At 43.5% G+C, this 25,963-nt stretch overlaps 1 protein-coding gene across 2 annotated transcripts; it reads left to right on the top strand.

Annotated features, from left to right (window-relative positions):
* Positions 1–17,066: 17,066 nt before the first annotated feature.
* On the top strand, positions 17,067–25,595 carry LOC148543053 (serine/threonine-protein kinase Sgk1). Of its 2 annotated transcripts, none has more exons than XM_088452344.1 (11): positions 17,067–17,487; positions 20,952–21,027; positions 21,437–21,512; positions 21,900–22,088; positions 22,243–22,374; positions 22,636–22,748; positions 23,087–23,210; positions 23,347–23,442; positions 23,558–23,713; positions 23,816–23,905; positions 24,491–25,595. In XM_088452344.1, the coding sequence occupies exons 1-11, from the start codon at positions 17,454–17,456 to the stop codon at positions 24,656–24,658; spliced, it is 1,254 nt and encodes a 417-aa protein (XP_088308470.1). In that variant the 5' UTR covers positions 17,067–17,453; the 3' UTR covers positions 24,659–25,595. The 2 variants fall into 2 exon arrangements, with proteins under 2 accessions (XP_088308470.1, XP_088308463.1); XM_088452337.1 differs by lacking the exon at positions 17,067–17,487 and adding an exon at positions 20,641–20,830.
* The last annotated feature ends 368 nt before the right edge of the window (positions 25,596–25,963 follow it).

The raw sequence follows: 25,963 nt of genomic DNA, 5'->3' as shown, positions 1-25,963 counted from the left end.
TGCCAAGCGTGCGCCTGTGTCATAAGTAAAGGGCCGGCTGGCTTGACCGTTAAGGGTGCTGTAACCCCCGAAAGTACACTCCAGTCCAAACCAAAAAAAAAATTATTTTCTGTGTTTGTGAATTGTGTGCGCAGTAGCCGCACGTGCATCAACAAAGTAGTGCCAAGCGTGCGCCTGTGTCATAAGTAAAGGGCCGGCTGGCTTGACCGTTAAAGGGTGCTGTAACCCCCGAAAGTACACTCCAGTCCTAACCAAAAAAAAATTATTTTCTGTGTTTGTGAATTGTGTGCGCAGTAGCCGCACGTGCATCAACAAAGTAGTGCCAAGAGTGCGCCTGTGTCATAAGTAAAGGGCCGGCTGGCTTGACCGTTAAGGGTGCTGTAACCCCCGAAAGTACACTCCAGTCCAAACCAAAAAAAAAATTATTTTCTGTGTTTGTGAATTGTGTGCGCAGTAGCCGAACGTGCATCAACAAAGTAGTGCCAAGCGTGCGCCTGTGTCATAAGTAAAGGGCCGGCTGGCTTGACCGTTAAAGGGTGCTGTAACCCCCGAAAGTACACTCCAGTCCTAACCAAAAAAAAATTATTTTCTGTGTTTGTGAATTGTGTGCGCAGTAGCCGCACGTGCATCAACAAAGTAGTGCCAAGAGTGCGCCTGTGTCATAAGTAAAGGGCCGGCTGGCTTGACCGTTAAGGGTGCTGTAACCCCCGAAAGTACACTCCAGTCCAAACCAAAAAAAAAATTATTTTCTGTGTTTGTGAATTGTGTGCGCAGTAGCCGCACGTGCATCAACAAAGTAGTGCCAAGCGTGCGCCTGTGTCATAAGTAAAGGGCCGGCTGGCTTGACCGTTAAGGGTGCTGTAACCCCCGAAAGTACACTCCAGTCCAAACCAAAAAAAAATTATTTTCTGTGTTTGTGAATTGTGTGCGCAGTAGCCGCACGTGCATCAACAAAGTAGTGCCAAGCGTGCGCCTGTGTCATAAGTAAAGGGCCGGCTGGCTTGACCGTTAAGGGTGCTGTAACCCCCGAAAGTACACTCCAGTCCAAACCAAAAAAAATATTATTTTCTGTGTTTGTGAATTGTGTGCGCAGTAGTCGCACGTGCATCAACAAAGTAGTGCCAAGCGTGCGCCTGTGTCATAAGTAAAGGGCCGGCTGGCTTGACCGTTAAAGGGTGCTGTAACCCCCAAGTACACTCCAGTCCAAACCAAAAAAAAAATTATTTTCTGTGTTTGTGAATTGTGTGCGCAGTAGCCGCACGTGCATCAACAAAGTAGTGCCAAGCGTGCGCCTGTGTCATAAGTAAAGGGCCGGCTGGCTTGACCGTTAAGGGTGCTGTAACCCCCGAAAGTACACTCCAGTCCAAACCAAAAAAAAAATTATTTTCTGTGTTTGTGAATTGTGTGCGCAGTAGCCGCACGTGCATCAACAAAGTAGTGCCAAGCGTGCGCCTGTGTCATAAGTAAAGGGCCGGCTGGCTTGACCGTTAAAGGGTGCTGTAACCCCCGAAAGTACACTCCAGTCCTAACCAAAAAAAAATTATTTTCTGTGTTTGTGAATTGTGTGCGCAGTAGCCGCACGTGCATCAACAAAGTAGTGCCAAGAGTGCGCCTGTGTCATAAGTAAAGGGCCGGCTGGCTTGACCGTTAAGGGTGCTGTAACCCCCGAAAGTACACTCCAGTCCAAACCAAAAAAAAAATTATTTTCTGTGTTTGTGAATTGTGTGCGCAGTAGCCACACGTGCATCAACAAAGTAGTGCCAAGCGTGCGCCTGTGTCATAAGTAAAGGGCCGGCTGGCTTGACCGTTAAGGGTGCTGTAACCCCCGAAAGTACACTCCAGTCCTAACCAAAAAAAAATTATTTTCTGTGTTTGTGAATTGTGTGCGCAGTAGCCGCACGTGCATCAACAAAGTAGTGCCAAGAGTGCGCCTGTGTCATAAGTAAAGGGCCGGCTGGCTTGACCGTTAAGGGTGCTGTAACCCCCGAAAGTACACTCCAGTCCAAACCAAAAAAAAAATTATTTTCTGTGTTTGTGAATTGTGTGCGCAGTAGCCACACGTGCATCAACAAAGTAGTGCCAAGCGTGCGCCTGTGTCATAAGTAAAGGGCCGGCTGGCTTGACCGTTAAGGGTGCTGTAACCCCCGAAAGTACACTCCAGTCCTAACCAAAAAAAAATTATTTTCTGTGTTTGTGAATTGTGTGCGCAGTAGCCGCACGTGCATCAACAAAGTAGTGCCAAGAGTGCGCCTGTGTCATAAGTAAAGGGCCGGCTGGCTTGACCGTTAAGGGTGCTGTAACCCCCGAAAGTACACTCCAGTCCAAACCAAAAAAAAAATTATTTTCTGTGTTTGTGAATTGTGTGCGCAGTAGCCACACGTGCATCAACAAAGTAGTGCCAAGCGTGCGCCTGTGTCATAAGTAAAGGGCCGGCTGGCTTGACCGTTAAGGGTGCTGTAACCCCCGAAAGTACACTCCAGTCCAAACCAAAAAAAAATTATTTTCTGTGTTTGTGAATTGTGTGCGCAGTAGCCGCACGTGCATCAACAAAGTAGTGCCAAGCGTGCGCCTGTGTCATAAGTAAAGGGCCGGCTGGCTTGACCGTTAAAGGGTGCTGTAACCCCCGAAAGTACACTCCAGTCCAAACCAAAAAAAAATTATTTTCTGTGTTTGTGAATTGTGTGCGCAGTAGCCGCACGTGCATCAACAAAGTAGTGCCAAGAGTGCGCCTGTGTCATAAGTAAAGGGCCGGCTGGCTTGACCGTTAAAGGGTGCTGTAACCCACAAAGTACACTCCAGTCCAAACCAAAAAAAAAATTATTTTCTGTGTTTAGCCGCACGTATATATCAAATCGATATAACATAAATGGAGGACCAAACTTTCTCCGATAAAAATAAAATAGAGAAAGATCAAGAACCACTTCCTCCTAGTGCTGAAGCTGCTGCCACTAGTCATGACATAGACGATAACATGCCATCAACGTCGTCTGCCAAGGCCGATGCCCAATGTCATAGTAGAGGGCACATACAATCCCAAATGGCAAAGTTCAGGAAAATGACCTTGAAAAAGACATTTAAATCAGCTGAAGAGAAACGTAAACTTGCCAATATGCCATTTACGACACGGAGTGGCAAGGAACGGCTAAGGTCGATCCCTAGTATGTTCATGACTAGTGGTTCAGCTTCACATGACGATGGAAGCCCTCCTCCCACTAAAAAAATCAAAAGAGTTAAGCTGGCAAAAGCACAGCGAAGAACTGTGCTTTCTAAGAAGATATCACAAATCCCCAAGGAGAGTCCAAGTGTGGTGGTGGTTGCGATGCCTGACCTTCCCAGCACTGGACGGGAAGAGGTGGCTCTTTCCACCATTTGCATGCCCCCTGCAAGTGCTGAAAGGAGCACCCACAGTCCACTTGCTGATATGCAAATTGAAGATGTCACTGTTGAAGTACAACAGGATGAGGATACTGGTGTAGCTGGCGCTGAGGAGGAAGTTGGCGAGGAGGATTCTGATGGTGATGTGGTTTGTTTAAATCAGGCTCCGGGGGAGACAGTTGTTGTCCGTGGGATGAAAAAGCCCATCACGGTCATGCCTGGGCAGAAGACCAAACATTCCACCTCTTTGGTCTGGCAATATTTCTATCCAAATCCGGACAACAACTGTCTTGCCATATGTACCATATGTAAAGGTGAAATAAGTAGGGGTAGGGACGTCAACCACCTAGGAACATCCTCCCTTATACGGCACCTGCAGCGCGTTCATAAAAAGTTACTGTCAAGTTCAGAAACTTTGGCTAAGACCGTAAGCAGTCCAGGGACACCTAAATCCCGTTGTCCTGTTGTATCCAAGCGCCTGCAAACCACACCGTCAACTCCCTCCTCGTCAATTTCCTCCTTAGTCAGGATCGGAAGTAGTCCTGCAGGCCATGTCACTGGCATGACTGACTCTCCTATCCGGGATTCCTCTGGAGGATCCTGCATTGCTACGCCTACTGCTGCCGCTGCTGCTGTTGCTGCTGCTGGGAGTCGTTCATCATCCCAGAGAGGAAGTAGGAACACCACTACTTTTACTAAACAATTGACCCTCCAACAGTCCTTAGCGAGGAGGATGAAGTACGACAGCAGTCATCCTGAAGCAAAACGTATAACTGAGGCCTTGACTGCTATGTTGGTGTTAGACGTGCGTCCGGTATCCGCCATTAGTGCAGTGGGATTTAGACAATTGATGGAGGTAGTGTGTCCCCGGTTCCAAATACCGTCTAGATTCCACTTCACTAGGCAGGCGATACCGAGACTGTACAGAAACGTCAGAAAAAGTGTCCTCAGTGTCCTGAAAAATGCCGTTGTACACAATGTCCACTTAACCACGGACATGTGGACAAGTGGAACAGGGCAGACTAAGGACTATATGACTGTGACAGCCCACTGGGTAGATGTATCACCTTACGCAGCAACAGCAGCAGCGTCACCAGTAGCAGCATCTCAGAAACGCCAGCTCGTTACAAGGCAGGCTACGCTGTGTATCACCGGTTTCAGTAAGAGGCACACCGCCGACAACCTCTTAGAGAAACTGAGGGAAATCATCGCCCAGTGGCTTACCCCACTTAGACTCTCCTGGGGATTTGTGATATCTGACAACGCCACCAATATTGTGCGGGCATTACATCTGGGCAAATTCCAGCACGTCCCATGTTTTGCTCACACAATAAACTTGGTGGTGCAGAATTTTCTGAAAAGCGACAGGGGCGTGCAGGAGACGCTTTGGGTGGCCCGAAAAATTTCTGGCCACTTTCGCCATTCAGCGACTGCGTGCCGAAGACTGGAGCGCCAGCAAACACTCTTGAACCTGCCCCGCCATCACCTGAAGCAAGAGGTTGTGACACGGTGGAACTCAACCCTCTATATGCTTCAGAGGATGGAGGAGCAGCAAAAGGCCATACAAGCCTATACATCCACCTATGACATAGGCAAAGGAGGGGGTATGCACCTGACTCAAGCGCAGTGGAGAATGATTTCCGTGTTGTGCAAGGTTCTCCAGCCCTTCGAACTTGCCACACGTGAAGTCAGTTCAGACACTGCCAGCTTGAGTCAGGTCATTCCCCTCATCAGGCTTTTGCAGAAGCAGCTGGAGAAAGTGAAGGAGGAGCTAAGACGGAGCGATTCCGCTCGGCATGTGGGACTTGTGGATGAAGCCCTTCATTCGCTTTGCCAGGATTCCAGGGTGGTCAATCTGTTGAAATCAGACCACTACATTTTGGCCACCGTGCTCGATCCTAGGTTTAAAGCCTATGTGGTGTCTCTCTTTCCGGCCGACACAAGCCTGCAGAGGTGCAAAGACCTGCTGGTGAACACACTGTCAGCTGAAGCGGAACGTGACACGTCAACAGCTCCTTCTTCATTTTCTCCTGCAACTGGGGCTGCCAGGAAAAAACTTAGGTATCCTAAGCAACCCGCTGGCGGTGATGCAGGACAGGCAGGACCAAGTTTGGACATCTGGTCCGGACTGAAGGACCTGGCAACAATTTCTGACATGTCTACTGTCACTGCATATGATACTGTCACCATTGACAGAATGGTGGAGGATTACATCGGTGACAGCATCCAAGTAGGCATGGCAGACAGTCCATACCTGTACTGGCAGGAAAAAGAGGCAATTTGGAGGCCCCTGTACAAACTGGCTCTATTTTACCTGAGTTGCCCCCCCTCCAGTGTGTACTCCGAAAGAGTGTTTAGTGCAGCCGGGAACCTTGTCAGCGAAAGGCGTAGGAGGTTGCTTCCACAGAATGTGGAGAAGATGATGTTCATCAAAATGAATTATCAGCTCTTCCAGGGAGACCAGCCTCCAGAAGGTACAGAGGGACCTGTGGTGGTGGATTCAAGTGGGGACGAGTTAATACTTTGTGAGGATGAGGATGTACACACTGAAGAGGGTGAGGAATCGGTGGATGAGGAGGATGAGGATGACATCTTGCCTCCATAGAGCCAGTTTGTGCAGGGACACATTAATTGCCAGCTTGTTTTGTGGGGGCCCAAACGAACCAATCATTTCAGCCACAGTTGTGTGGCAGACCCTGGCGCTGAAATGATTGGTTTGTTAAAGTGTGCATGTCCTGTTTATACAACATAAGGGTGGGTGGGAGGGCCCAAGGACAATTCCATCTTGCACCTCTTTTTTTTCTTTGCATTATGTACAGTTTGGGGCCTAGTTTTTCAAACTGCCATCCTGTCTGCCACTGCAGTTTCACGCCTAGATGGGTCACGTGTTTGTGCCGCCCACTCGTGTCGCTTAGCATAGTCATCCAGCTACCTCGGTGCAACGTTTTGGACATAAAAACACTATTGTGAGGTGTGAGGTGTTCAGAATAGACTGGAAATGAGTGGAAATTAAGGTTATTGAGGTTAATAATAGCATAGGAGCAGAAAAACCTACAAATTCTGTGATTTTAGCTGTTTTTATGCTTTTTTAAAAAAAAATACAGATCCAAAACACAAAACCCAGAACCCAAAACACGGAAGGGTGGTTTTGGCAAAACCAATCCAGATCCAAAACACGAAGAAAGATCCAGATCCAAAACCAAAACACAAAACACGAAAAGTGGCCGGTGCACACCCCTACTGCTAATACGCATTTGCTAATATCAGCGGTGGCATGTAAATGTTTGCATTCGCATTGTGATCGCAGCCTAACATAAGGATGCCCACTTCCCCTTACTCACATTCGTATAATTGTACAATACAAAGACTCAATCGGTAACATTGAGTAACATCGGTCCCAGATGCACAGTTAAGGCAGATCAGACCTCACTCAGGAATTGCTCACTTCAGCTCACGATAAGAAGCCCTGGCTGCGTATGGTATCGCAGTGGCTAAGTTATGCATTCCCATGCAAGGCTGTCCCAACGCACTGATATGCCTTTGTTCACCCGACCACCCCCCCCGTCACCACCCACACTTCCTGTCAAGCACTCTGCCATGGGTCTGTGTATCCTCTATGATCGCAGTCCCGATCGCATCTGGTTTGGGCACGTGCACTGCGATGCGTGCGCAGTGCAAAATAATCGGTCGATTGGGGGTGTATAAGCAACTGCGATCCTTTCTGAATCAGGCCCTTTATGCAGTATTAAATAAACATCAGGTTATTTTATTATTATTCATCTACTGGCATTAACCTAATGTGTTTATATCTGTCCTGCTATTCCCTTTAGGCCCCCCTCCCCATGTTAAAGGACCACTATCTTAAAAAAAAATAACTACAGTTAGTGTTGGTTGGAGTTGAATGAGTGTAAATGAAAAACAAAATTGCCCTTCCCCATTTATCTGATTAGTGTTAAGGTGTCAGGTGTTTATACCCTACCCTGTGAACTTTACATTTCTGTAAGTCAGTTCATTACCTGCTCAGGCTACTTCAAACAGGACAGTCGGTAAAAGTAGAGAGTAGAGTGATAGTTATAGCCATCAGGAACCCCGGAGGATCTGGTGAATACCACAAAAACTTCACCCAAAACTATTTTTGGGTTAATTTATTATTTTAAGGTGATGTAAAAATATATTAGAAATGTAATGAAAAGTCCCTCTTCTACAACTAGCGCTCACCACAGACAGGTGCAATGTTCCACCCTAAAGAAACCTCAAGAAACAGTCGTAACTTTCTGCATTCATAAACAGTTACTCATTTCAACTAACAACTGTGCTATAGCAACCACAAGATCTCTTGTGTATAGGAGCACTTACACAAGAAAAATAGTATCTGTAAGGCACAGTCTTATGATTAACATGGAGAGAATGCTCATTGTAGCTTTGTAAAGCAAAGATATTTATTTAATTATATTCACTTTTTTTTATAGTCTTGATATGCATGTAGTCCAAAAAGTAGATATCTATGGTAATATTAACTTTTAGTACAATGAATATATAATTAATCTCAGGGAATTAAATCAAGCAGATTATTTTTTGTAATTTTTTGTATTTGCATAAAATGATTTAATATAAAGGGATAAAACAGTTTGTTTTCTTACATTTGTAGCTTTACCGTTTTTTGTTTCTTTTCTTATTAACATGCCCTCTATGAACAAAATTCAAACAGGTGCTGCATAAAAAAAAACATCTGCAACACTCTGTTATACACTGCATTTAAGAACCTATGTATTAATGGAATCGGTATGAATTACCGCTGGATGCAAGTTCAAATCCGGACAGCGGCTGGCCGACATGGCTGAAAATCCCGATCGTCCGCAGGTTAGTATCAACTAACCTAAGCCCCCTAACCCTAACCCTCCTTAGGGGTGCCTAACCCTAACCTTCCCCCCAGTGCCTAACCCTAATCCCCCCTCTAAGTGCCTAAGCCTAACCCCCCCTTCCCCGCCGCCTAAACCTAAGTCCCCCGGGGGTGTGCCTAACCCTAAGTCCCCCCCCGGGGGTGCCTAACCCTAACCCTCCCTTCCCCTAGCCTAACCCTAAACTCCCGGGGGGGTGCCTAACCCTAAGTCCCCCCCGGGAGCCCTAAACCTAACCCTCCCCCCCGGCGGCTGTCCGCAGCAGCGCCCGGCATCACTTTGAACGGGATGCCGGGCACCGGTCTCCCGGCATCGGTAAAATGACAGGCGTCTAGATTCTAGATTTAGATGCCTGTCTTTTAACCCTCGCCGGGATAAGGCAGTCGGAAAGCCGGCTGTCGGGGCTTCCCGACTGCATACCGTATTAATAACCGTGGCAGTTCCACCACAGACTTTTTCACTTTTAGTTAAAGTAACCCCTCTATGTACTAAATGTAACTTGTAGGGATAGCAGAGTGCATGATCTTAGTTTCCAGACCATGATGGAGTCTATGGGAGAGGAATTATAAAATCCCTATCCTGCAAGAATGCCTACAAAGGCATAAAGTGATTTACGCCATCTAAAAATAGCATAAACCAATGACGCCGTACTTCAGAAAGCTCTACTTATTAGAGCTTGGTACATAGGATTCAGGCCGTAGTCGCCACTGATAATAATAGGGACTGTGGTCTGCTGTGCTAAAAAACCTTTTGCAGGAGAGTTCTGTGAAATCTCCTGTATTAGACTTTTAGTACATAGATGGTAAACATAAAATTATGCAGAAACTGTAATTTTTACATTTTATGGGAAAAAAAAGATTGATAAATAGACCCTACATCCTTTAATTTCTAATCTATGCAGATTATTATCTTTTATTTATATTGCACCACAAGGGTCCCATAGCGGCGTACATAGGAGTGAAATATACAAGAATTTACATGGGTACAGACTAATACGAGCAAACACTTAACATCAAAAAATACATATAATTACATAATTACAGTACTCAAATTACATAATTAGAGAGAGAATACAAAGGGGAGAGTGCTCTGCTTGCAAGAATTTACATTGATGGGAGGACACATGGGGGGGTAATCAATTAACCGCAGGGCCTATATGGAGCTATACAATTAGCGGGGATTACCACGTGAGAGTCCCCACAGTTGGACTGAAAAGGTAAAGTCCGTGCAAAAAATCCCAATTTTTCGGTGCAGGAGAAAGGCTATTTAATTGAATAGCCTTTTCCCGCTCCGTGGGGATTTTTGCAGGAAATTAGAGACGGGAGGCAAACCCCGTGGCTAACTGAATACCCCCCATAGAAAAAAAGGGGAGTTAAGTTGGGGAAAGCATAGGTTGAAAGGTTAGAAACAGAGGTTGTCGGTTTGAATCTAAAGGCATGTTTAGAAGATGGGAGGCAAGTTTGATAGATTCTTGGTTTCTGTCATGACACAAAGTTATAATAAACATTTTGCTCAGAGTGACCCAAAGGCATGCTTTGTCAGGATTTCTCTTCTTTCTCCATCAAGAAGAGATCATGTTGTGAAGACTTCCCTTTCTGGCTTCAGGTGGAATAATTGGTGACCAAGTCAAAAAGATTAATGCTCATGTGTATTATTGAGGAAATTTACAGAACCAGCTGGGACTACTCTCACAGGACAGAACATCTTATTATAGGTTAAAAGTTCGAGTCTTAGGGGTAAACCCTGACAAAAGGTCTTAAAGGGGTGCACCTAAGGGCGGCCATGGAGTCCGTTTTACAAACACGGGGAGTGTCACCCCCATTTTGTAGGCGTGCTGAGGCCAGGGTCTACGTCTGGATTTCCAGCAGCCATTTTGAGTAAGCTTAGGCTTAAGCCAGCAGGAGGCATCTTTTTCTTCAGGCACTTGTTGTGGTAGTACCATATTTTCGCAGCAAAGCGATCTACGTACAACTCCAAATCACCCCAATTGTCGATTAACTGGTTCTGGTAGCTAATTATTATTTTCAGGATAATGAAGAGTGAACAACAGACCAATCAAAATTGAGACTTTTTGTGCAAAAAATGTGTCTAAATAAAATATTTCTCAGCTAGTTTTTGTAAGTTTTGTCATTTTTAAATTGTGCACAATTGTGTTAATAGTATCACTGCAATGTGCAGTTTTATTTTTTCTCTCCTTGAATGTATAAGTCTTTTATTAAACTTCTCTCAATTTTTCTTTATGCAAGATGAATGTGTACCTTATTGATGTTACATTAATGTATGCATACACATTAATCATAAGCTGCACCTGCATTGACCAGTTCTAATCAGATTAATAATACGAAAGTTCCCCCCTGTCTGCAAACTGGTATAAGAGCATGTATCTTGACCTGCGTGCTAGTGTATAGTTCAGTGAGTGCATTGTGATTTCAGCAGTATAACCTTCCTGCAGGAACTGGAGAGCAGAAGTAGCAGCACGCAATGTAAATCAATTACTAGAACTTTGAACACTTTTTCAGAGAGAAAAAAAAGATTGTTAAAGCCACCTATGGCAACAATTGTCTCAGCTGTGATGCTGACAAGAATATCAAATGGTAATAACACATATGGCACAGGAAAGCAAAGAAATATACACTGGAGAAAAAAACAGCAACATTTTATTTTATAGGATTTTTTTATATATATGTATACTTAATGCATTAGAGGACTACATAGGCAAATCCTTTCTTAGCAGTTCACACCATTTCTATTATGGAAACATAATGCATTTAACTTCTCTGCTCCCATATTTTCCAACTACAGTTTTGACTGGATCAACCAGACCTTAAATATAAAGTCAATTACATGAATTCATTGATACCCCTTTCAGACATAAGACCCGAGAAATACACGGGTACTTCCAAGGTCTATCATTCCAGGAAACTCCCAGGTCTCAGTCTGAAACCCCCATTCACACTACACCAAAACCCGGGAAATTCCATGGTCAGACACATTCACACTGAACCTGGGTCTGCCATGGAATTTGGTGCGGATTTAAAGGGGACACTTTGTTTTCTGTTCACAGTAATGACATAACAAAAAATTTGCATTTTTAGAGTGAAGGCCACAAAGTTTGCTTATTTCCAATGTTTTTTTAAACCAATACATTTTTACATTACATTATAACAAAATTTTGAATTTAGCATCTAAAATGTTTTGGTCTCTACAAAAACAAAATTTTCACATAAAAAAGTTAAACATTAAATAAAACACACTTAAATTAGTTTGCTCCCCAGTCATGTGGTCTGAGTGCCTGCAGTTGTTGTCATCTGCAGGTGCACAGAACAGCCAATGAGAATGTTTTCTTACAACCCTGGTCTAAAAACCTGGGTTGGATGCATTCACACTAGAGGCGACCTGGAAAAACCCTGGTACAGAGCAGGATCATGGACCCAGGACTTTGACCCGGGTCGTTTCTGTTCACTCATAGCAAAAATCCGGGTTGATGCATGTTCACGGCCAAAAACCCCGGTTTTTGCTGTATGTCAGAGAGGAATAAAATTCAGTCCACATGAATCCACTAAAATGTAGGAAATACTGGAACAGTCAGATGTCTTCCCTGTGAAAGTACATATCAGCATACCTATTACAGGTTGAGTCTCCGATATATCCAAAATGCTTGGGACCAGGGGTATTTTGGATAATGGTATATTCTGTATTTTTCCACTATTTGCATATCATAATGAAATATCTTGGGAATAGGACCCCAATATACACACAGAATGCATTTATGTGTTATATACACCTTATACACACAGCCTGCAGGTAATTTTATACAATATTTTCAATCATTTTGTGGCTCAAACACAGTTAGTACAGAAATTAAATTCATTTATGTTTCATATACACCTTATACACACAGCCTGAAGGTAATTTTATAATATTTTTAATAATTTGTGCCTAAGGGTATACGTTTATGATGCCGGCGGTCACAATGCCGACCGCCGGCATCTAGACTACAGAATCCCGGTGAGGGTTAACTAACCTACGCCAGGAGACTGGCGCCCGGCATCCCGATCAAAGGGATGTCGGGCGCCGAGCGTGGACAGCCCCGGGGGGGAGGGTTAGGTTTAGGGTTCCCAGGGGGGACTTAGGGTTAGGCACCCCCCCTGGAGGTTAAGTTTAGGCTAGGGGGAGGGAGGGTTACGGTTAGGCACCCCCGGGGGAAGGGTAGGGTTAGGCAGTCCCCCGGGGGACTTAGGTTTAGGCGTCAGGGAAAGGAGAGGTTAGGCTTAAGCACTTAGAGGGGGGATTAGGGTTAGGCACAGGTTAGGTTTAGGCACCCTAAAGGAGGGTTAGGGTTAGGGGGTAGAGTTAGGTTAGTAAGTACTTACCTTCTAGACGATCGGGATTTCCTTCCATGTCGGGCCGGCGGTGTATCATACCGATTCCGTGCCTTAGAGAAAGTTTTTTGTACATTGAATCATCAAAAATCAAAGGTTTCATTATCTGAGTCATGCCAAAATTATTCCGTGTTTCGGAATATTCAGTTTTTCTGAATTTTTGGATATGGGGGACTCAACCTGTATACCACTGTTACAGGGGATACAAAGTCATACAAAGGTAAGTGTGACAAACTCCAACCCAATATTTCAGGCTGTATAACAACACTGACACTTGTCTGGGATAGATTGCCAGATCAGCTATTTAAAACTGAAGAAATGCATTTGCATATTGTATGAATAAGATTATTCTTCAAGTCTGCAGTTGATTTGATGTCAACATGAAAAATGCTTCTAAACTAAATGTCAGTGATATATATCATATGAAGCATACCATTTATATCACTCTCTGTACTCTGTGGATGAAAATGGACACTGTCGAGTGCATGGGATGGGATTAAGGACCTCATTCAGAGTCGGTCGTTGCGGCTGCACGGTCGTACGCCACCGATGTTCGCTATACTGCGCATGCATAAAGTTCGCAATACGCATGCGCAAACTAGCCGCTACGATCAGAAATTTCTCTCTCCTTGAACACAGCCAGGTCGGTAGTTTGAGTGACAGATGGAGGAGTTTGTGGGTGGTAACAGGGGAAGGTGCTTGAAAACGGGGGAGTGGAGATCTGAACGCAGGCGTGCCTCATTATGCGAACGGCGTTTTATGGGAGTGCATACGGTTTATGGGAGTGCATAATTAACAAAGTAGCGTCATGGCACATGTGACATGGGAGGTTTTTACACTGACATGATCGTAGAGCTTAAGAGAGGGTATGGTCAACCTTAAGCTCTACGACCAGTGCCGATGGTCTCGATTAATCCTTATATGCCCGGAGATGACGTGCAATGTGTACGAGAAGGGGGTGTATTTTTTTGTCTTCCGACCGCTTCCTCCCCTTGGTCGGCCAACTACCGATCCGAACTTAGGGACGCAACTTGCGAGGGAATCATTTGCATATCCGGCCCCTTTTTCCGTACAACCGTGCGGCCGCTTCGACCGACTCTGAATGAGGTCCTACATGGGATGGAGAAAAACATATGTACCTTACACGAACACCTTCGATTGGCTCTGTTCTAGGGGACATCCTTACTCATACACAGGAGTAGTAATCATTTTGACTGGATTAATAATTATTTAACCTGTTGCCACAAATGGAAATCCTCACAAAATGACATGGATTTGAAGACAAAATAACCAAAATCCTGTTAAAGAATGTCTGTGGTCACTTAAGGTGGGTACACACCTAGCAGATATATCTGCAGATCGAGTGATCTGCAGATATATCTGTAGATGATGTTCCTACATATACACTGAACGAACATCATCTTCCAGGGAGCCGCAAGTCCCGAGTCCGTCCCCCTCCACGCGGCTGCTGCTGCATGTGTACGGACGATCGGCAGATTGCAGGTACACACTTGCCGATGAACAGATATGTCTGCAGAGATATTTGTCCATTGACTGTGCAGCACAGCCGACGCAATATGTCTGTGAACAACGTCGTTCACAGACATATCGCTGGTACACACTGGCCAACGGGCACCAGATATATTGGCCGATCAATTTGATCGCCCAATATATCTGTCAGTGTGTACCAAGCTGCTTATGCCGTTGCAGTGGCTAATTTAAGCACACCCATGCAACAGCGTTCAAATGGATAGGCACGCTTGTGTTTCTCAGACCACTCCCCTGTCACCACCCCCCCCCCCCTTCGCTGACCTCCCATCACTCACTCTGCGATGGCTTTCTTTCTGAGTGAGTGATCTCAGGGTGATCGCGATACTAACTCACGCACGCGAACTGTGATGTGTGCGCATGTGCAGTACGCACCATTGACTGATCGCTGTTGCAGTTACAATCCGTGATGAATCAGGCCCTGAGTCCTGATATTTCTATTTTAAAATGGAGATTTACTCTAATTTTTAACCAGCACAGGGGAATGTACACAAAAATGTGAATGCGAGTTTTCAATTGAATTGGAAAAACAATATGCAGTGCGAGTTTGACATGAGAACGTCTCGCAGGACCAAACTTGCACCTAATAAGACTGACACCTTAAAGTAAGATAGTAATTAGATATAATGTAACTTTTAATTCTATATACTCAATAAAAATAAATGATACAGTTAAGTATCTTATATAAAATTGTATTATATAGTAATAAATCTGCACAATTTATCTTAGAGAGAACTAAAATATAAGAGAGAATTAAATATTCATTTTCAAGGAGACCCTTGATAAGATGGTTAAAATATCGGAGACCCTTATAGACTATTAATTCAAGATATGTGATCCAGGGATATCCTTCTGATCACCTTGGTGATATTCTTGGTACATACTGCGGTATGTACCCAAAGACATGGGGGATGTACTGCATTGTAAATGTGATGATTAGTACATTACGCCCTAAGAGGGCCTATTTTTCAAGTTTTTTTTCCAGTAAATTATGTAGAAACTGCAGTTTCTGCATAATTTGATGGTTTGTTGTACTAATAGCACAATGCAGGACATTTCACAGAAATCTCCGTCAGAGTGCTAATTAGTACTGCAGGTCCCAGTTCCCATTATTATCAATGGGGACTACTATCTGACTCCTATGTCCCAAACTCCAAAAAAAAGCTTTTTGGAGTTTGGCCCCATTAGTTTGCACCATCTTCAGATGGTGTAAACTGCTTTAAGCCTATGGGGCAGGCCTGGCCAACCTGTGGCTCTCTAGCAATTGTGAAAGATCCACAGGTGGACCTAATTATTACACTTGTGATTCTGTAAGGAGACCTGGAAAACATGCACTGTTTGGGGTCCTGAGGCCCGAGTTTGAAAACCTGTACCCTAAGTACAGGACCAGCGCCAGGCTTCCATGAGCCCAGCGCCATCCTGTGCTGCTTAGCCACGCCCCTTCCCTCCCCCTGAGCGCTTAACAAACAACGCTAGAGGGAAGGTGGGGGCCGGCTTTTCCACAACAGCCAGCCAATGGCGAGCTCAGGCAAGGAGCAGGACTGTGCTCCGAGCAACGGCCCTGCTAGCCCTTGCCTATAGCCGCCACTGCCAAGTACATAGTGAGGATATATCTGCTATGAAACAGATATGCAGTTCTGCGGTTATTAATACATAGGCCCCTTAGTGAAGAAAAAAGGTTTATTGTCATTTGACTTAATTTTACAACATTCACAGGTAAAAAATGTAATCTTCCTTATTTAAATATAAGCAATAGTCAAAAGGTGTTCCCTATTACTGTGACATCTACATTCAACTGAATGAGGTTTTGGTTTATACACAACTATTACAATTGTGTCTGAAGGAAAACTTAAAATGATAATCTGACACAGAGGGGGTGATTCAGCTGCCGAAGGATATGCTATTGCAGCTGCTAACATGGTTCCAGCTGCAATAGCTGTAATATGGTAATGCAGCAGGAGGTGTCCTGCTTCCTGCATGCATTACTGATCTGAGTTGTGTCCAAGGGCGCAGCATCAGATCATCTGTGATCCCTTCATCCGGCCGAGTAACCATGGGGTCACACAAACAGGCCACCGGCGGAAGAGTAAAAGAGGCCAGGAAATCTCCATCAGCCGAAGGAGATCCTGGCCTCTTCCCCCCCCATCGGTAGTGACACGGCACCGTTTTGAGAAACGGAGGCTGTCACCACCCGATCCCTGCCCAGAAACAGCAGCAGACAGTCGATCACTGACAGTTTGCTGCCGCTCTGCGTGTGGGATCACAGGCCCATACTGCACATGCGCCGTACGGGCCATCGGGTTAGTGTACATCTCTGAATCAGACCCATAATCCACAGTTTCATATATGTGCAACAACACTATCCCTACTCACAGCTTTGTAACCTTACAAATAAACTAGCCAAAATGGTGAGCTACTATAGATATTGTCATAATGAAACATAATATTCGGTAGACCATCTTTGTTTATTGGACTGGACTATATCATATATTTAGATGAATGTCTGCTGTGTGTACTTGTAGAGGCTTTTTGCGAAATGGGGTAATGGCATGCACGCTTGTAGAAAGTGTATTGGTGTAACACAGAATCCTAAATACAATGTTCAAGTTCATTCAGCTTTCTTCACAACGAATGTCAAAATTGTAATACATGGGGTCACCGAATAGGATTACACTGACAGGAAGGAAAATGAGAAAAAAAATGCTGAAAAATGTATTTTTCCTGTGAGGAAATGCTTAGTAGGTGGCAGTGCTGGACAGGGGCGCCTGCTCCACCCTCTAGTTATCCGGCCGGGATGGGAAACCAGTCTAGTCTCGCAGATGACACCAGTCAGAGAGAGCATCCGACCCCGGCGCCAGCACTCAGCTGCCTCTAGGGGAGACTTCCCTCTCCTGTCCCGTCCCACTCCCAGCCAATGCTGCTGATACATAGCAGGGGCCCAGGTAGAAACAGCTCAGCGAGGAGTTAGTGACTGGATGGCCGCACACTGCCAGATCAGGCACCGGTTACTCATTGCTGACTCTTGGATTGTGATGCTGCAGTGGGCAGAGCCGTACAGCCAATCTCCCACTATAAACTTATCTGCCCTATGCTAATCAGCGCAGCTGCAGGTAATAAAGCTGTCTGCTGTGCTGGAGAGGCTCCCTTTCCCCACTCTGCTGTATATAGCACTCACTCAGCCTGCCCGGGGGAGAAGGAGGGAGACAGCCTGGAAATTACCATATGACCGCTGCTGGTCCTGCACTCCAAAATGAGAACTAAGACAGAAAAGTCCCCTCTAAAAGGTAGGTTCTTCGATAGGCTGCAACTCTGGGATCTCTGTAATGGTGTGACTTGCAGACAAGATAGATAAGTGAGAGAGTACAATAGTCTGTGTGTGTGAAGAGACTTGGTGAAGTGTCCCCTCTCCCCAACTGTGCAATGGCTTTAATCACTTTATTGGATTACCATTGTGTAGACATTCCATTGTCAGTGACAGGGGTGGAGGTGACATCTGATGGATGCTGGTTACAGGTGATTGATACCTGAGAGATTACATATGGGAAACTATTTACATTGGTTTATTATGGATTGGTGGTGTAGTAGATATAAATAATTGTTGCTTTCTTGTTTAGTTGAATCCAAGTTGTTATGTAGATATCTAAGAGACATTATGCATGGATTAACTATTGTTTACTAATCAATTAGAGTAACATCAATCGTATCTCAAGTAGACTGTAGAAAGGTTGTATGTATACAAAATACAGATTTTCAATTTCATTCAATCATACTTATAATCCCCTACAAAAGCCAATTTGTGTTATATTAGAATGAAATACCTATAATATCCCGAATCACTCTAAAGTCAGTGTGAATACAAGAGTGTAATGATTTTTTTTTATTTTTTTTATTAAATGGAACTATACTTTACCACAAACCAAGAAAATGAAAAGTCCAATAAATTGAGTATATGAAAAGTCCAAGCCTCCCAGTCATTTGTATATATTTAAAATGATGATTTATAGCGCCCCCTGCTGGTTGCATCCCTGCAGCAGCGCTGACTGACTATAGTAGTGGTACTAGTTATAGGTCCGATTCCTGCAGGAACCAGTACACGTTTATGCAGATACTTAACTCCGTTTTTGTTGCTGTGGATGAAATTTTATCAGCGCTATATAATCATGGAAACATGGAAGTAAATCTTCACTGTAGATAACTTCATGCATCCCCAAATAGTAATAACTTTAGACCTTAACAGCATGTAACTTCACTCTGAGTGTTTGCAAGTCACCGTGTGAGTATGCAGAGGACATATGAGCAGTGTTGTAGCGCCTCAGGTAAAGGAATGACAGCCCTGGCTCTGTCACTCCTGTGCACACACCCCTCGCAGGGACTCCCTAGCTCACTCCTGTGTGACGTCCCTGGGAGAGACATGTGCTGTGCGGGGGAGAGGAGGAGTGGGAGCCGGGCTGCGTTGGAGGAACACCTGCTCTCTGAGCAGGGAAGCACCGCCTGGCTCATAGTACTACTAGCGAGCATAGGAATCTGCTCAGTGGGTGATGATAAAGTACCCCCAGTATCCCTGCTGCTGCTGGCATCTTCCACTCATGTGATGATGAATAAATAGTGTGTTTCACTTAACCCATGTGGGACTGACCTGAACTGTTTGTCCTGCACTAGAAGTGGTTATTACTATACTGTAGAGGTATGCAGCAGTGGTGTCTATGGGGCCCATTTATCATTAATCGCATTTACAATGCTATCTGGACACGACATTAGCGCCTATGATCGCATTGTAGAATACAATTACATTGTCGGGATGTATTATAGAGCACTCGCAGGGACAGGGGTTCCAAAAAAGAGCCTGTCCCTGTGATGTGCTCTGAATGCTACAGCAGCTACTGCACATGCACAGCGCCCATTTCTGGGGATGGTTTCGGGGGAACCCTCTGCTGGCTGAATCCGTGATGTGTAGCTCATAGGCTACAATGGGCCATCTAAAGATGGCGGTAGCTGCGGGGGGGCCAATCTCTGGAATGCTTTGCATTCCGGAAATTGGTATATATGACAGCTTCGCATCCCCCATAGAAACCTATGGGGGATGCGGTTACCTGTGGGAATGAAGGGATCACAACGGGTATTGTAGATATCTGCTGCTGTCTCTCTGTAATACATCTGGGGAACGCTTAATATTTGCGGTTAACCCCCGAAAATTGGTGTTTTCGGGGAATAAGCTGCAAATATACAATGATAAATGGGCACCTATATATTGTATATTACAGCATACACCGTGCAGTGATGTTACTAGTGCCTCTATACTTTGTATATTACAGCATACACGGTGCAGTGATGTTACTAGTGCCTCTATACTTTGTATATTACAGCATACACCGTGCAGTGATGTTACTAGTGCCTCTATACTTTGTATATTACAGCATACACCGTGCAGTGATGTTACTAGTGCCTCTCTACTTTGTATATTACAGCATACACCGTGCAGTGATGTTACTAGTGCCTCTATACTTTGTATATTACAGCTTAGACAGTGCAGTGACGTTACTAGTGCCTCTATACTTTGTATATTACAGTTTAACAGTGCCGTGATTATGATACATTGTATATTACATCTTAAGGCCCCCATACATCAGCAATCTTGCAATTTGCAATCGATTGTGTATAAAAATCTTTCCCTTTTTCAATCGATTGCAGAATTGCCACAATCGATTGTCTATAAAAATCTTTCCCTTTTTTCAATCGATTGCAAATTGCACGATTGCTGCAATCAATTGCTGATGTATGGGGCCTTTAGTGCAGTGATGTTACTAGTACCTCTATACATTGTATATTACTGTGTATATAGTGCAGACAGTGGTATTACAGTATATAGTGCAGATATGGATATTACAGTATATTGTGCAGACAGGGGTATTACAGTTACAGTGCAGACACGAGTATTATAGTGCAATGCTGTTACTGCCCCGACAGTGCTTGGGTCAGTGACTAATGATTTTTTTTTATATTTCTGGGATGCCTGTCTGCCTGTGCAGTACATGTCATTGCTTACATTAGCGTTAATCTATACACTGTCTTTTTGCTTTAGGTATAGGTATGAACAGCTAGCAGGAGACTGAGCTCAGTCTACTGTGGCACGTGCCCTACACTCCGGCTAATTGCTGCTGGTAGCGGTGCCCGCTGCGCCCTCTCCCCGCCTCAGTACATGAGATGCCCGGTGACGGGTGCTACTCTCAGTGCTGTACATAAAGTTCTGTCACCTCCTCCCTCTCGAGAACACAGTGAGCAAGGCCCCGCCCTTTTTACGTCAGTGAACAGACGAGGGGCGGAGCCAGGCGAGGCGCCGGCTGACTGACCTCGGCCAGATCTGGTCGCCCTGAGCCTGTGCCTGCTCTGTCGCTAGGTGCTAGCCACGCCCACCAGCTTATCCCCATATAAGACCCGCTCCGTGCTGTAAAAGTCAGTAGTCGCTGAATGTTCTCTCGGGGACGGGTCTCTTCTTTTTGTTCCTGTTGGATTATTGTCCCGGCAATTACGGATTTATTATAACCAGAGCAGCTATGACAGTAAAGACAGACACCGCACAGACTGTCCTAACTTATTCTAAAATGAGGGGCATGGTAGCAATACTCATCGGTGAGTGGTGGGATCTCAGCCTCTATGTCCGGGATATATACGGGACCGCTAGCTGGATGCTGGGTGCTGGGGACAGATCTTGCGTCTTATTTACTGAGCGCTTCTGTTTTATGTTTTCCAGCTTTCATGAAACAGAGAAGGATGGGACTCAATGACTTCATTCAGAAAATATCCACCAACAGCTACGCTTGCAAGCAGTAAGTGCGATGCTTTGTATATTGTGTTTTTACATACCATGGTAAAGCACTTCTATTGGGACAGAAGTACTGTATAGCTACTATCTGTCATTACACAGGGTCTCATTCATATGCTGATACTCTATAGTTATTGCAATGAAATATATAAATAGCAGTGTGTTGTGCATATCACAGGCAGGTCTGTCACTTATCATAGGACTCCCAAGTACATTTTAAAAAAAGTGGCCAGGAAGAAATGCTAAGTTTAATTGCACAATGAGAGGACCCCATGCAGAGCAAACACTAGTGTAAGAGGAAATGATTAATATATCCTCAGTCTGGCTGGGTAATACATACCTGCCCTCTTATGGGTAATGGTCTTTTTGTATTGTTAATGTGTTTTTTTTTTTTTTTTCCCCTCATATTTCAGTCCTGAAGTACAGTCCATCTTGAATATTTCGCAAGCTCAAGAGCCAGAATTATTGAATGGGAATTCTTCTCCCCCAGTAAGTATCCACAATGGCTGTCCATGCAATCTTATTTAGCATTTTTCCTAGCTGCAATATGTCTAGTACTTGACTAAATGTAAATGTGCACTGAGCTTACGTATGTACATATGATCTGCCATCGCATTGTAGGGTGCCTAGCCTGCTTAATATAATGTGTGGTTTCTGGGCAGAGACATAGTGGAGGTCCAGAGCCCTCTGCTCTCAGAAGGTCGCCTGTTACTTGCCTGTTTCTTGCTGCACTGTCACTATCAATTAACAGTATAATAGGGAGTGGGGCAGTTTTAAGTGCCCTGGGTTCCCCAAAGTCTTTATCTAGTAACTGTGAATTGTTTTGCTGTGTAGCTTATTTCAACTTCCAGTAACTGAATTGTTTTCTTTTTCCAGCCCAGCCCATCCCAACAAATCAACCTTGGTCCTTCATCAAACCCACATGCAAAGCCATCTGACTTCCAATTCTTGAAAATCATTGGGAAGGGCAGCTTTGGAAAAGTACTTTTGGCAAGACACAAAGCCGATGAGAAATTCTACGCAGTGAAAGTCTTACAGAAGAAAGCAATTCTCAAGAAAAAAGAGGTATTTATGCTTATCATTTATTTGCTTCTCCCAAGGCCTTTCTAAAATAGTGAACTGTGTTCTCCTGCATGGGAAAAATATATCTCATGCATTCTGCTAGTATATCAGATTAGCAACATTATAACACTAACCATACAATTTTTCTTTATTTTAGGAGAAACACATAATGTCTGAGCGTAACGTGCTGTTAAAAAATGTGAAACACCCTTTCCTGGTTGGGCTGCACTTCTCTTTCCAGACGGCTAGCAGATTATACTTTATTCTGGATTACATCAATGGTGGAGAGGTAAGAAGAAATTCCATGGAGCAAGTTGGCAATAACATTGTCATCCCTTTTATTATGGGGAAACAAAAGTTAGGAACTAGAAAGTTACTATATTTAGCATTTCCTTATAGGTTGCCAAGGTTTAACATGCTGCTGATCAACTAGTCATTTCCAGCCATTGTTTTATTGCTGTACACACCATTACCAATTAATTGTATTTTGCACACCTGTTGTATTATTTCTTTGTTTTTTTTGAATCTTTATTTCTATTTTCCCCCACAGTTATTCTACCATCTCCAGAGAGAACGTTGCTTCCTGGAACCTCGGGCTCGGTTCTATGCAGCTGAAATAGCCAGTGCATTGGGATACTTGCATTCTCTGAATATTGTTTATAGGTAAGTTCTATTCTTTTTAATAGCAATGCTTGCATTTTTAAAGCAATCATTCCAAATTGTGGTATTATAAATTACATACCAACCAAGATAAAACCTTTCACACGGACGTGCTCCATAACATTCAAAATAAGCCAAGTCACACAGTACCTAGACCGGCTTCCAGCCCAAGTCACTGTAATGGCAGGTTAGGTTGGTGAACTTGGTGCAGGCTATTGGGTGAACAACACATGTTGAAATGAAAACCACTAGTTGTCCTATGCCACATTATGGTTGAGAGCTGATGCAGTAGGGTCTTTGATACAACAAATATCTTATGCATATCTACATTTTCTTTGCAGAGACTTGAAACCTGAAAACATATTACTGGACTCACAAGGACACATTGTTCTAACTGATTTTGGACTTTGTAAAGAGAACATCGAGCCCAATGGCACAACCTCTACTTTCTGTGGCACTCCTGAGGTATGTCTTATCCTTTTTTTTTTTTTTTTTTTTTATAAGTATTTGTTTCTTATTTTCTGCATTCTCCTAAACTGTGCAGCCATCTGTAACTGTTCCAACACTATCTAATAGGCTGTTTTTTGTTTTTTTGTTACAGTACCTTGCACCAGAGGTTCTTCACAAACAGCCTTATGACAGAACAGTCGACTGGTGGTGTCTAGGAGCAGTTCTGTACGAGATGCTGTATGGTCTGGTAAGTAGAACATGCAGCCAATTAATAAAAAACTGCATTGTATAAGTGGCTAAATAAAGCTACTGTAAAAATGTTCACTAACCTAAATAAAAAAAAATTTTGTTTTGCCCCACAGCCACCATTTTACAGCAGAAACACAGCTGAAATGTATGATAACATCTTGAATAAACCACTACAGCTGAAACCAAACATAACCAATTCGGCCAGAAACCTTCTTGAAGGACTTTTACAGAAAGATCGGACTAAGAGAATTGGTGCCAAAAACGACTTTGTAAGTTTATATTCTAAATATAAATTCCCATACCGAGCTGACACTCAGACACGTGTCTAATTACTTTTGATTGGTCTAATCCAATTCCTCCTTTGCTGACAGATGGAGATTAAGAACCACATCTTTTTCACTCCAATTAACTGGGATGATCTCATCAATAAGAAGATTACCCCTCCTTTTAACCCAAATGTGGTAAGTATTAGGCATTGATGTCTATTTTTAATGTTTATGGAGTTACATTGAATAACTAGTTTTCTTATTGGCTAAGCATTGCATACTCTGTTCCTTCTGTACTAATAAGTACAGTGTTAATAAAAGCAGAAACTATACTTATGGCAGAATTTATACATAGTCATAGTTTTGCATGTTCATCTTTATTGCTGTCTAAGGCCCCCATTTACTAATGAGTTTTATCACCAAAATGAGCGATACATTTCACTGTGTATGATAAATGGTGCTCCAGCCAATCAGCTCCCAACTGTCATTTTTGTAACCGTTGACAGCTGGCAGCTGATTGGCTGGAGCAACATTTATCATACACAGTGAAATGTATCACTCATTTTGGTGATAGGGCCTCATTTACTAACGAGTTTTAAGTGTGGAAACAAATAGTACTCCTAATAAGAAACAATTGACAGGAAGATCCGTAATTGCCTCAGCTTGGTATATGTTGTGACAAATCCTGGTAGCATAGCACAAACCAAGCATGAATGCTCTTGTAGTGTGACACATTTGCAAGTGCATGTTCTGATCTTTTTTCGTCACCTTCCTTTTCAGAGTGGCCCAAGTGATTTGCAACACTTTGATCCTGAATTCACGGACGAACCAGTTCCGAATTCCATTGGCCAGTCACCTGACGGCATCCTCATAACAGCCAGCATTAAGGAGGCAGCGGAAGCTTTTATGGGTTTCTCCTATGCCCCACCTATGGAATCTTTCCTTTGAGTAATGCTCTTTTATTGCGGTGATTTTCAGTCAAGTCACTTTGATGGTGTTTTTTTTTTCCTAAGAAGAAAAAAAAAGAATTGCACATCCTTCATGACAGCATCACAGCCTTAATTTCAATACCACCAGTTTTTCTGGAAGAACGCACAGTGGAGCTTAGTCAACGAGGGAAAAGTGACTTTAATATGGGCAAGGCTGTGACTGACTCACAGCTAGTGGCTAAAGAACCAGATCTGCAAGTGTGAATGCAGGTCCTAGACTTTGTACACAGACAGAGGAATACATGAAGAGTGGAGACGGAAGAGGCATCAGAGTTTATTTGTAGTATGTTTTTGTTTTTCAACGTGCCTTTCTCAATTCAGAGATCACTGTAGCCTGAGAATTGTCCGTAAGAGATGGAGGTTCTTGGGTGTGGTGACTCTGGTTTCACAAGTGAACAATGGTATGAGTGTGATGCTTATCACAGTATGACTGTGGTTTTTCACACCTAAATGTGACACTAATTCTGGGGCATTGTACCTTTTTTCTTCCATATGTGGAAGCTAAATTTAATGTAAATCTTGTTTTGTTTAGATAGTACTAACTAAGTGTATTGCCATTGGCTTGCAAAGATCTTTGTTTATTAATGCTTGAAGAAGAGCATTGCTGCTATTCAGATTTCTATTTTTAGAAATGGTTTTATGGACCAAAATGCCCCACATTTAGTTGTTCAAAGCTGTAATATGTGGTTTTAAAATACATTATTTATGTTATTTTTTGACATTCCTGACCATCTTTGTGTATATTGTACATAATCAAGAGCTGTATATTTAAACTGACAGATGTACTTCTAAGAGATAAACATAATGCCAATGTACTGTAATTAATTAAGAGAAAATTTATTTTTTTTGTTTTGGTGACCAAACCTAAGGGTTTGCAATAAAACTTTGAAAACTTATTTGCTTTTCTATGTTGGTATGAAAAAAGGGACGTTCAAGATAAAATGTATAATGTAGCAATAAAATGTTTGGACCTCCACTATTTACTGTCAAATCATGAATTAGAAGTTTTATCAAAACTTGCTCACAATAAAATATTCTAGTTAGTTTTGGATAATATTGTTCCTAGTACAGTTGATGACAATACTAGTAAATATCTGGTTGCTGTGGGTTACCATTATTGTTATCTCTGTGCAACCGATTTACAAGTGTCCCTCTTTATGCCTCCTGGCCTTCATCTGGTACCTACAGTGTTTAGTGTCACCATATGGAAAATGGCTTTGTGAACATTAATCTAGTTGATGGGGTCAGCGATTAGGCATTCACT

The sequence above is a fragment of the Taudactylus pleione genome, unplaced genomic scaffold, assembly GCF_031769625.1.
Source record: "Taudactylus pleione unplaced genomic scaffold, aTauple2 ptg000006l, whole genome shotgun sequence".
NCBI lineage: Eukaryota > Metazoa > Chordata > Amphibia > Anura > Myobatrachidae > Taudactylus > Taudactylus pleione.
Note: the sequence above shows the minus strand (reverse complement) of the source record. Positions and strands in the feature narration are given on the sequence as shown.

Coding starts and splice junctions, on each gene's coding strand:
- LOC148543053 (XM_088452337.1), top strand. CDS start 20,755: ATGACAGTAAAGACAGACACCGCACAGACTGTCCTAACTTATTCTAAA. Junction 22,749..23,086: donor TCTCTGAATATTGTTTATAG/GTAAGTTCTATT, acceptor TTTTCTTTGCAG/AGACTTGAAACCTGAAAACA. Junction 23,714..23,815: donor TTGGTGCCAAAAACGACTTT/GTAAGTTTATAT, acceptor CTTTGCTGACAG/ATGGAGATTAAGAACCACAT.